The 12,130-nt window shown below is 36.0% G+C and overlaps 3 protein-coding genes across 3 annotated transcripts; all 3 read left to right on the forward strand.

Annotated features, from left to right (window-relative positions):
• Positions 1–1,621: 1,621 nt before the first annotated feature.
• Positions 1,622–3,302, forward strand: Cbr-cyp-34A10 (the record flags this gene model as incomplete). Its single annotated transcript, XM_002635988.1, has 5 exons — positions 1,622–1,703; positions 1,749–2,124; positions 2,170–2,592; positions 2,636–3,119; positions 3,168–3,302. The coding sequence occupies 5 exons, from the start codon at positions 1,622–1,624 to the stop codon at positions 3,300–3,302; spliced, it is 1,500 nt and encodes a 499-aa protein (XP_002636034.1).
• Positions 3,303–5,831: 2,529 nt separating this feature from the next.
• Positions 5,832–8,832, forward strand: CBG01271 (the record flags this gene model as incomplete). Its single annotated transcript, XM_045236932.1, is given in 9 exon segments — positions 5,832–5,922; positions 5,964–6,645; positions 6,699–6,818; positions 6,865–7,390; positions 7,475–7,605; positions 7,723–8,080; positions 8,096–8,318; positions 8,389–8,684; positions 8,698–8,832. 9 exon segments carry the CDS (start codon positions 5,832–5,834, stop codon positions 8,830–8,832), a joined length of 2,562 nt encoding a protein of 853 aa, XP_045091794.1.
• Positions 8,833–9,303: 471 nt separating this feature from the next.
• Cbr-cyp-34A9 lies at positions 9,304–11,826 on the forward strand (the record flags this gene model as incomplete). Its single annotated transcript, XM_045236933.1, has 9 exons — positions 9,304–9,385; positions 9,430–9,809; positions 9,955–10,298; positions 10,350–10,469; positions 10,519–10,747; positions 10,799–11,086; positions 11,116–11,238; positions 11,570–11,644; positions 11,692–11,826. The coding sequence occupies 9 exons, from the start codon at positions 9,304–9,306 to the stop codon at positions 11,824–11,826; spliced, it is 1,776 nt and encodes a 591-aa protein (XP_045091793.1).
• Between the last annotated feature and the right edge of the window lie 304 nt (positions 11,827–12,130).

The following is a 12,130-nucleotide window of genomic DNA, read 5'->3' on the forward strand; positions in this document are numbered from 1 at the left end:
CAGAAAATTAAGAGCAAAAGTCATTTTCTGACCCTGAGAGTCGGAAAATCATTTGAATAATGTTCAGTACATTTTCACGCTTCCATTTTCCTTTGGGAAAATAATTCAGTTGATTTTTGAAGGGAAAATGGTTTTCCAAGGAAAATGTTCATGAATATGGCCCCAGAAGGAATATTTAAAAATTGAAAATACACAATTCAAAAAACTTCCGGCCACATTTTTTAAAACTGCTCATTATCTAGCATTTTTCGTGAAGGTTTTTCTGAGAAAACTAAAGGAGAAATGACATATTCTATGATATTTTCAGACTTTTTTGATTTTTTGAAATTCATAAATCTTGCAGACCGTAAATAATCATGTCTTAAAATGAATGTCTGATCGTTAGTGCTAGTTTTCCATAAATCAGAAAAAACGTAATAAATCGAAAATTATCATTTTTCTCTCTGAATTCAGATTTTCTAGAGATTTCTGAACAATACACCAAAATATATACAAGGTGAACGTTTTTCAGTAATTTACATGAATAAGAAATAATTTATCCAGAGAAAAAATGATATTTACAACGAGAAAAATATATCGAAAAGAGGAAAATAACGAAGATTGTATTCAAATGAGATAGATTAGAACTTTCCAATGAATGAACTTGAAAGGGCAATGACAAATAAATGGAAAATATTGAAAATGTAGGATTCGTTTTGATCTTTTGAAATTTTCCTGTGTTTGAAAATCCAGGAGATTAGCGATTGAAAAATTGGTGGAATGATGGAGAATTTGTGGCAGGTGATTTCTGAAAATGAAAAAAAATCGGGAAGTTTCGAAAGTGCAATTTTTTGAAAATTAGGCTTCGAACAACCTCTGCTAATCTTGAAATAAAAATAGCACCATTTTTATGTAAGCTATTAGGCGGCACGTGATACCTGCGGCCGCGTAGTTCAGCTGGTAGCTGCGCGGCACCTCTAATTTTCTCCGCACAAGTTCAAATCTTCAAGGGGGTTCTAAAAACCAAATGTATTTGATAATTGTTTTTCCCTCATTTTTTTTAAACTACTGTAAGCATTCCAATAGAATGCCCTCCAAACTATCAACTTTGAGCTTATATAACTCGTTTCCTGTGGAAGATTTGAAAAATTGTTAACTGGAAAAATGTTTATCATATTATCGCACTTATTTTGTCGGTTGACTACTTTTTGTTATCTTTCACAGGAACCGGAATTTAGCACAAAGTTGAGAAAAATGTTCACAATATTTTCTTCTTTTCTAACTACACTTCTAGTGACAAAGGTGATAACATCAATATGACTACAATATTTGAAACACCAGCTTGACTACAATATCTGACTAATGAAATTAGAAAATTCTGTTGTATTTTCATAAAATTATAAATTCAAACCTATTTTTTTCAAATAACACAAAACACGGAGCAAAACATCTTACCAATTCTAAAACCTGAGTCTAGTTGTTTTTCCCGTCCTCTTTTATTTTTTTCCCTCTCCAATAGACCCGAACTTTGTAGGGTAAGTAGTCTCTGTGATGAACGGTCGCCTTATCAAATTGGAAAACCACCTTGTATAAAAGGAGAGGTCTTTTAAATGTTTTGTAGACTAAATCTATATTTTTTCAAATGCTGATCATTCTACTTCTTGTCACTTTGCTAGCGGTTGCAACCGCATACCAATGGAAGAAGTGTCAAAAGCTTCCTAAAGGTTTTGGAATTCAATTTTTATGGCTAGAATTTTTTTAATTTTTAGGACCAACCCCTCTACCAATTATCGGAAACTTCCATCAATTTGTGTACTATGGGTTGAAACTTGGAAGCGCTGTTGCAGTCTACCATCACTTTGAAAAGGTCCATGGAAAAGTTTTCACACTTTGGATGGGGCTTCTACCAACAGTGTACATTTCCGATTACGATATTGCTCATGAGACACATATCAAAAGAGCCAACATTTTTAGTAACCGATTCGCAACAGGGACTACTCAACATATTAGACATGGACGAGGGATCATAGCGTCGAATGGAGAGTTTTGGCAGGAACACAGAAGATTCGCGTTGACGACGTTGAGGAATTTCGGATTGGGAAGAAATATCATGGAGGAGAAGATTATGGAAGAGTATCACTACAGGTAGTTTTTTCCTCAACTTTTAATGCAATATCTAGTTCCTTCCAGAGTCGCTGACTACACCAAAACACATACCAAGAACGGTGCAATTGAAATTCACGCTGGCACATTTTTCGATCTCCTTGTTGGATCCATCATTAACCAGCTCCTAATTTCTGAACGATTCGAGCAGGACGATCAAGAATTCGAGAAGATCAAATCAGCACTTGCGGAGTCTTTGGAAAACTTTGGCATCGTTGACATCTTCTTTCCTTGCTGGTTTTTGGAGACACCACTCATGGCCTGGAGGCAGAAAAAGATTTTCAAACCTTTCGATTTTGTATACGAAGTTAGTGTGAGAAATATTGCCAAGAGAGTTGCGGCGGTGGAGAGTGGAGAACATGTGATTGAGGACGGAGGTAACGATTTCGCGGATGCATACTTGTTGAAGATTCAGAAGGATCAACGGGATGGAGTAAAGTCCACATTTGAGTGAGTTCACTTGGGCGCGGCTGCTATAAAGTATTGTTTCTAGCTATGAAACAATGGCCATTGATGTTTTCGATCTCTGGCAAGCCGGTCAGGAAACCACTTCAACAACTCTCACTTGGGCATTCGCTTGTCTTTTGAACCACCCAGAAGTGGCCAAAAAGTTGCGAGCGGAGCTCATGAAACTCACTGGTGGAAACCGCACCATCTCTCTCACTGACCGACCAGACACCCCATACCTTAATGCAACATGCAATGAAGTCCAACGAATTGCTTCTATCCTTAACATCAATTTATTCCGGCACATCGAAGAGGATACGGTGATTGCTGGCCAGCCGTTGGCAGCTGGCACCGCACTCACTACGCAAATGTCCATGCTTCACACCGACGAAGCCGTGTTCAAAAATGCTACCGAGTTTAAGCCAGAGAGATTTTTAGAGAATAGCAATTTGGAGAAGACTTTGATTCCATTTGGAATCGGTAAACGATCGTGTCTAGGAGAGTCATTGGCCAGAGCAGAGTTGTATTTGGTGAGTTAGACTAAGGTACTCAAACTATGATTATTTTAATTTTTTCAGATCCTGTCCAACCTTATCCTTGATTTTGATATCGAACCAGTGGGGACCGTACCTCCGATCAAGACGCTGAATCCATTCGGGCTTTTGAGAAGACCCCCAACTTATAACATTCGGTTCAAGCCTGTAAAGCATTGAATTGTATCATATTTATAATAATGTTGTACATAAAGATTTATCAAACGGAAGTCATTTTATGTACCAAAAGTGGTCAATTTAAAAAATCCCTCGGTCGTCAAATTATTTTCACGTCTTCATTTTTAAGTTTTTTGTGAATATCTAGGTCAAAAATTGAAATTCTGGATTTTTAAAAACACGTTCGGAATGCACTATTTTTTCTGAATCCATTAATATAAAAATTATTTTCACGTCTTCATTTTTAAGTTTTTTGTGAATATCTAGGTCAAAAATTGAAATTCTGGATTTTTAAAAACACGTTCGGAATGCACAATTTTTTCTGAATCCATTAATATAAAAATTATTTTCACGTCTTCATTTTTAAGTTTTTTGTGAATATCTAGGTCAAAAATTGAAATTCTGGCTTTTTGAAAACACGTTTGGAATGCACTATTTTTTCTGAATCCATTAATATAAAAATTATTTTCACGTCTTCATTTTTAAGTTTTTTGTGAATATCTAGGTCAAAAATTGAAATTCTGGCTTTTTGAAAACACGTTTGGAATGCACTATTTTTTCTGAATCCATTAATATAAAAATTATTTTCACGTCTTCATTTTTAAGTTTTTTGTGAATATCTAGGTCAAAAATTGAAATTCTGGCTTTTGAAAACACGTTTGGAATGCACTATTTTTTCTGAATCCATTAATATAAAAATTATTTTCACGTCTTCATTTTTAAGTTTTTTGTGAATATCTAGGTCAAAAGTTAAAATTCTGGATTTTTGAAAACACGTTCGGAATGCACTATTTTTTTTGAATCCATTAATATAAAAATTATTTTCACGTCTTCATTTTTAAGTTTTTTGTGAATATCTAGGTCAAAAGTTAAAATTCTGGATTTTTGAAAACACGTTTGGAATGCACTATTTTTTTTGAATCCATTAATATAAAAATTATTTTCACGTCTTCATTTTTAAGTTTTTTGTGAATATCTAGGTCAAAAATTGAAATTCTGGATTTTTGAAAACACGTTCGGAATGCACTTTTTTTTTTGAATCCATTAATATAAAAATTATTTTCACGTCTTCATTTTTAAGTTTTTTGTGAATATCTAGGTCAAAAGTTAAAATTCTGGATTTTTGAAAACACGTTTGGAATGCACTATTTTTTTTGAATCCATTAATATAAAAATTATTTTCACGTCTTCATTTTTAAGTTTTTTGTGAATATCTAGGTCAAAAATTGAAATTCTGGATTTTTGAAAACACGTTCGGAATGCACTTTTTTTTTTGAATCCATTAATATAAAAATTATTTTCACGTCTTCATTTTTAAGTTTTTTGTGAATATCTAGGTCAAAAGTTAAAATTCTGGATTTTTGAAAACACGTTTGGAATGCACTATTTTTTTTGAATCATTAATATAAAAATTATTTTCACGTCTTCATTTTTAAGTTTTTTGTGAATATCTAGGTCAAAAATTGAAATTCTGGCTTTTTGAAAACACGTTTGGAATGCACTATTTTTTCTGAATCCATTAATATAAAAATTATTTTCACGTCTTCATTTTTAAGTTTTTTGTGAATATCTATGTCAAAAATTGAAATTCTGGATTTTTGAAAACACGTTCGGAATGCACTTTTTTTTTAATCCATTAATATAAAAATTATTTTCACGTCTTCATTTTTAAGTTTTTTGTGAATATCTAGGTCAAAAATTAAAATTCTGGATTTTTGAAAACACGTTCGGAATGCACTTTTTTTTTAATCCATTAATATAAAAATTATTTTCACGTCTTCATTTTTAAGTTTTTTGTGAATATCTAGGTCAAAAGTTAAAATTCTGGATTTTTGAAAACACGTTCGGAATGCACTTTTTTTTGAATCCATTAATATAAAAATTATTTTCACGTCTTCATTTTTAAGTTTTTTGTGAATATCTAGGTCAAAAATTAAAATTCTGGATTTTTGAAAACACGTTTGGAATGCACTATTTTTTTTGAATCCATTAATATAAAAATTATTTTCACGTCTTCATTTTTAAGTTTTTTGTGAATATCTAGGTCAAAAATAAACTTTTGAAATCGAAAAGTTTGAAATGACATATTTTTGTTCATACTACTATGTGTCATCCGTTGTCGTTAGTTTGTTGAAGGTTTGTCGGCTTTAGCAGCGGTTTTATCTGGAATCAGACAAACAGCCATCAGGTATGCTGGTTCACCAAAACACAGTGTTTCTTGAACCGTGATTTTTGACTCTGTCAAGTGAGAGTGTGAAAAGGAAAAGGGTGTCTGACTGTTCACATGTTTGGAAACCTCGTGTCTTCAGGAATGGAGTGTTATCAATCAAAATCCATTTTTTTGTGGTTGATCTAACATCAAAGGGGTTTAGAATGCGTTCAGGTGTTTGGCCATTCTTCATCACCTACACTATTTCGTTTCCTTCTGCATCTGTTCGGCATCTGTTTTTTGCCCTTTCGAGGAATAAGGAAGTGCAGACGGTTTCATATATAACAGGGTTTTTTATATAACACCATGTCTGAGAAAATTTAATGGTCATAATGTTATTATTTTTTGTTCTCACCTTCGTTATTGGAGTTCTGACTATCAACCTGTGGAGGGCTAGAAGGAAGCTTCCGAAAGGTAAAACATCCCTAATTAAAAATTATGAACTTGATCTTCAGGTCCCACACCTCTTCCACTGATAGGAAACTTTCACCAACTAGCCTATACATGCTGGAAGGCTGGAGGAACTGTCGCTGGATACAATGAGTTCCGAAAAGAGTTTGGAAAAGTCTTCACGATATGGCTAGGTCCTCTACCTACAGTACACATTGCTGACATTGAAGTCGCACATGAGACACATGTCAAAAGAGCTAATATCTTTGGAGTACGGTATTCGAATGGAGGGATAAATTATATTCGGGAAGACAAAGGAGTCATTTCCTCAAATGGCGAGTATTGGCAGGAACACAGAAGATTCGCGTTGACAACGCTGAGGAACTTTGGGTTGGGGAGGAATATTATGGAGGAGAAGATTATGGAGGAGTATCGATACAGGTTCCAAGACTACAAAAGAACCAACTTCAAGAATGGTGGAATTGAAGTACATGCTTCTTCTTGCTTCGATCTTCTGGTTGGATCCATTATTAACACAATGCTGGTATCCGAGAGGTTTGAACAGGGTGACGAGGAGTTCGATTATATGCTAGAAAGTGTAGAGAGATCTCTGGGACGACTCTCGATTTTCGATTCATTCACACCACCGTGGATTTTGAAGTCGGATTGGTGGCAATGGAGGACGAAATACGTCTTTGGAGGTTTGGAGTTCTTACTGGGGATGGCAAAAAGGCAAATTGAGAGAAGGTACCTAAAATGAGGCACAATCAGTCATTTAACATGGAAATGTCTAATTTTAGAGTCGAAGCAATATCAAATGGGGAGCATGCCATTGGGGAGGATGCTGAAGACTTTTTAGATGCATTTTTAATCAAGATGGATAAAGATAAACGGGATGGAATAGTGGATTCTTCATTCAAGTGAGCCTACATACCTCAATCGTCTTCCTTATCCCCGGTTCTTTAGTCTTGATTCGCTTGCGATCGACTTTTTTGATCTATGGCTAGCAGGTCAGGAGACAACATCTACAACTATGGTATGGGCATGTGTTTGTCTTCTCAACCACCCTGAAGTCGTTGCGGAGTTGAGAAGAGAGCTACTAGAGGTTACTGGAGGCACTAGATGTCTTACATTAAGAGATAAGCCTAATACACCATACCTGAACGCCACTATCAATGTAAGTGTTATATGGAATACCGGAATATGGTACAAAATTCAGGAGATTCAAAGAATCGCTTCGATTTTCAACACGAACATATTCCGAATCCTTGAAGAAGATGCTTTAATTGATGGGCAGATTGTGTCCGCTGGTGCCGTGTTCACTGCTCAAATCTCTCTTCTTCACACCGATGAAGCGGTTTTTAAAGATAATACAAAGTTCGATCCAGGTCGATTCATGGAAAACAATAATTTGGAGAAGAACTTGATAGCCTTTGGACTTGGAAAGAGATCATGTCTCGGGGAGTCATTGGCTAAGGCAGAATTGTATTTGGTAAGTTGAACCAGATCATAAAAAATGGGAAAAACGAAAAAATAAATTCGCATTAAAAAAAGAAGTTTGAACACATTTTTTCAGATTACCGGAAACCTGATCCTGGATTTCGATTTAGAGCCAATTGGACCTGTGCCAGAAATCAAGACAACTACTCCGTTCGGATTGATGAAGAGACCTCCGAGCTATAATATAAGATTTGTACCAATTGAAAAGTGAATTCATTTATGAAGAACATTTCTGTGATTTTTTTCATCAATAAAAAATTTTCTTTGATACAAGAAAAGGTATAAAAATTGCACAATATGTATTATTTCGATTCCTTCATGTAGCCCGTGCCAGTTCACACCATTGGATATTACGCTTGGAAGGCTGGAGGAATTGTCGCTGGATTCCGAGAGATTGAACGAATTTACGGAAAAATTTTTACATTATGGATGGGCCCAATTCCTACGGTACCCATTGCTGACTTCGAGATCGCACATGAGACTCATGTTAAAAGAGCCCATACTTTTGAAGTATGGACCAATGAATTTCATTAGAGAAAGACGAGGAATCGCTGCATCGAATGGAGAGTTTTGGCAGGAACACAGGAGATTTGCATTGAAAACGTTGAGAGACTTCGGGTTGGGAATAGTTACGGAGTCAAGGATTCAACTTTTAGGTAAGAATGTTCTTCTGAAATTTCCCGTTCCCCAACTACAGTTTTCTAGTCTCAAGACTCTTGCAATCGACTTGTTTGATCTATATGTAGTCGGTCAGGAGACAACATCAACAACTTTGACATGGGCGTACGCGTGTCTTCTAAATCATCCAGAAGTTGTTGAGGAGCTGAGAAAAGAATTAGTTGGTGTTACTGGAGGAACCAGAGGAGTGTCGTTGACTGATAAACCGAACACGCCGTATTTGAATGCTACCGTTAACATGAGTAAATGTGTTCAGCAGAAATGTGTCATTATTAAGCCGAAATTGTGCCCGAAGCTAAACTAGTTTTTTAGGAAAGTCAACGTCTATCCTCAACATCAACCTATTCCGTCAACTTCAAGAGGATACCGTAATCGATGGTCAACCGGTGTCCGCAGGAACCGTGGTCACCACCCAATTGTCTCTTCTTCATACCAATGAAGCCGTCTTCAAAAATCACACAGTTTTCAATCCAAACCAATATTTGGAGAACAGCTATTTGGAGAAAACTTTAATACCGTTTGGTATCGGAAAGCGAGCATGTCCTGGGGAGTCCTTGGCTAGAGCAGAGTTATATTTGGTTGGTACTAAGCTCTTGAAATTAAAATTGGTTAAATTTTCAGATCATTGGTAACCTGGTCTTAGAATTTAATTTTGAACCAGTTGGGATGAAGCCAGAAATCAAAACTGCATCTCCATTCGGATCGATGAAGAGGCCACCGAACTATCACATTAGATTTGTCCCAGTTAATAATTGATTATGTTTTTTTTCAATTTGTTTTTGTTTTGTAAATAGTTTCAATAAAATTTTCAATTGATATTTGATTTTGAGGATGCGTAGAAAGGAAGATGTGTCTTGGGTAGTCGATGGTTAGAGCAATGTTGCAAAAAGGTCCTAATGCGCCATCCAGGCTATGGCCTGTTTTAGGTGAACGTGAATTTGTTCATGAACAAAAGATTTTCTTCGATAATTGAAAATAATTAAAAATTGCAGAATCTCTATTATTTACGTTTCCATTTCGTGGTCTGTGTGCAAATCTGTTACAAACGACTGTTGTTTGTGAATGTTGACTAAAATCACAATTTTTGCTGTCAATAACCTCCTATCATTTAACACTCTTCATCTAATCACTTGTTTTCTCTACAACTAGACTCTTGAAGTTTGTAGTTAATGTGGGTCATTTTTCGCTATATAAGAAGATGATACATGCCTTTTCTTGTCCATCGCGATGTTTTTTGTATTGATTCTGTCCGCAGTTTTCGCAGTATTAGCAGTGAATTTATGGAGAGCAAGACAGCGACTTCCTAAAGGTAAGAATTCAAATTTCGAGGAAATGAAAACAATCAATTGGCAGGTCCCTCACCTCTCCCTCTGATCGGCAACCTTCACCAACTCGTTTACACATGCTGGAAAGCTGGAGGAACTGTCGGCGGCTTCAATGAGTTTCGAAGAGAATTTGGAAACGTTTTCACAATCTGGATGGGTCCTATACCTACAGTACATATTACTGACTTTGACGTGGCACATGAGACTCATGTCAAAAGAGCCAATACTTTTGGAGTACGGTGGGCGAATGGAGGAATGAATTATATCAGAGAAGGACGAGGAATTATTGCGTCGAATGGAGAATTTTGGCAGGAACACAGAAGATTCGCGTTGAAGACGTTGAGAGATTTCGGATTGGGCAGAAATATCATGGAGGAGAAGATTATGGAGGAGTATAATTATCGGTTAGTTTGTAAATCTTTCCTATGTACCTTGGCCAAAGAGGGTCACTTGACTTCTGTTTCTTGAACAAAACGTAGAACCCTCTTATCATTCACTCTTATCAGTGACCATGTAGGAAATACAGTGTTACTTGACCGTTTGAATTTTCAAGAAACTTGGGTTTGAAAAAAAAACTGAAACCCTTTTCAGATTCCAAGACTACAAAAAGAACAATTTCAAGAATGGTGGAATTGAAGTGCACGCTTCTTCATGTTTCGATCTTCTAGTCGGATCCATCATTAACACATTGTTGGTATCCGAGAGATTCGAACAGGATGATGAAGATTTTGAAAAGATGAAGTTGAACTTGGCCAAGACTTTAGAAAAGGTGTCGATATTTGATGCTTTTACTCCATTGGCGGTGTTCAAATCAGATTTGTGGAAATGGAGAACCAAGAAGATTTTTGGACCTTTTGATTTTATTTTTGGCATGGTCCAAAAGGGGATTCAGAAGAGGTAAACACAATATCTGATTGGTATCTTCAAAACCTGATATTTTGATAACAGGGTGGATGCTATCGCTAGCGGAAAACATATCATTAGCGAGGAAGGTGAAGATTTTGTGGATGCGTTTTTAATCAAGATGGAGAAAGATAAAAAGGATGGAGTGAAGGATTCGACGTTCACGTAAGAGTGCCCCTTTGAACTTTCCTGTTCCCTAATAACGACATTCTAGTCTCGAGACCCTTGCAATTGACTTGTATGATTTATGGCTAGCCGGTCAGGAGACGACATCAACAACTTTGACATGGGCGTGCGCCTGTCTTCTCAACCACCCTGAAGTCGTTGCTGAATTGAGAAGTGAATTAGTTGGAATTACTGGAGGGACCAGAGGATTGTCATTGACTGATAAACCAAACACGCCGTATTTGAATGCTACGGTTAATGTGAGTAAAAAAGTGTCAGCAGAATTGATATCGCGGAACGGCATCTTGTTTAAAATGATTTGTATTCAGGAAATTCAACGCATTGCTTCTATCCTCAACACCAACCTATTCCGTGAACTGGAAGAGGATACCGTAATCGATGGCCAACCTGTGTCCGCTGGCGCCGTGGTCACCACACAAATGTCTCTTCTTCATACCAATGAAGCCGTCTTCAAAAATCACACAGTATTCGATCCTAGCCGATTCATAGAAAACAACAATTTGGAGAAAACTTTGATTCCGTTTGGAATCGGAAAGCGAGCGTGTCTTGGAGAATCATTGGCCAGAGCAGAGTTGTATTTGGTAGGTTCAATGCTCGCGATTTTGGAATATTTTTGAATTTTCAGATCACTGGAAATCTTGTGTTGGACTACAATTTTGAACCAGTTGGAACGAAGCCAGAAATCAAGACGCTGTCTCCATTTGGATTGATGAAAAGACCACCGAACTATAATATCAGATTTGTTCCAGTTAATAATTGAGTGCGGAGTTTTTTTGTTGTTTTTTCTGTAAAAAATTGATGATAAATGTAATTTTTAATTAATGTTTGATCTTCAAGATGAGTAAAATTGAAGTCGTAGGAGTTTCAGATAATGTTAGGTTTAATCAAAAATTCAAGTCACCGAATTTTTAACTAGAATGTTTCTCATAAAGCAGAAAAATGATGTTGAAGAAATCGGGACCGCAAACTTTGAGTTTCTCTGAACTCTCTCCTTTTCCAACACTCTTACCGATGAAACTCTTTTCAAAGACCATACCAAATTCAATCCATCCAGATTCTTGGAAAACAATAATTTAGAGAAAAAGATAATTCCATTTGGTATTGGAAAACGGTCCTGTCTAGGGAAGTCGTTGGCTAGAGCAGAATTGTATTTGGTAAAAAATGGTATACAATTTTGTTTTTCTAAAGTTTCAAAATTCAGATTCTTGGAAATCTTGTAATGGAATACGATCTGGAACTAGTTGGTGAGAAACCTGAGATCAAGACGCCTACTCCATTTGCGTTGATGAACAGACCACCACTTTATGACATTCGATTTGTGCCAAGAAGCAATTGAGAGTTGTGAGAGTTGTGCATGACTTCGGAGGACTTTCGAAAAGTTGGAAAGCTTATTGTATATTCAAAAACTAAATCCTTTGATTTTCAAAATTTCTTTCAATATTTGAGTTGAATACATTTTTTAATTATTTTCTTTAAAGTGATCAAAACGCCTACTCCATTTGCAATCATGAGAAGACCACCACTTTATAACATTCGATTTGTGCCAAGAAATAATTGATTGTATTTTTTAACCGTTAATAAAATTTCATTTAGAAAAAAAATTTTAATTCAATCATATGATCAGTGTGTATTTCGAAAGA

Source organism: Caenorhabditis briggsae, assembly GCF_000004555.2.
Source record: "Caenorhabditis briggsae complete genome, chrV, whole genome shotgun sequence".
Classification (NCBI taxonomy): Eukaryota; Metazoa; Nematoda; class Chromadorea; order Rhabditida; family Rhabditidae; genus Caenorhabditis; species Caenorhabditis briggsae.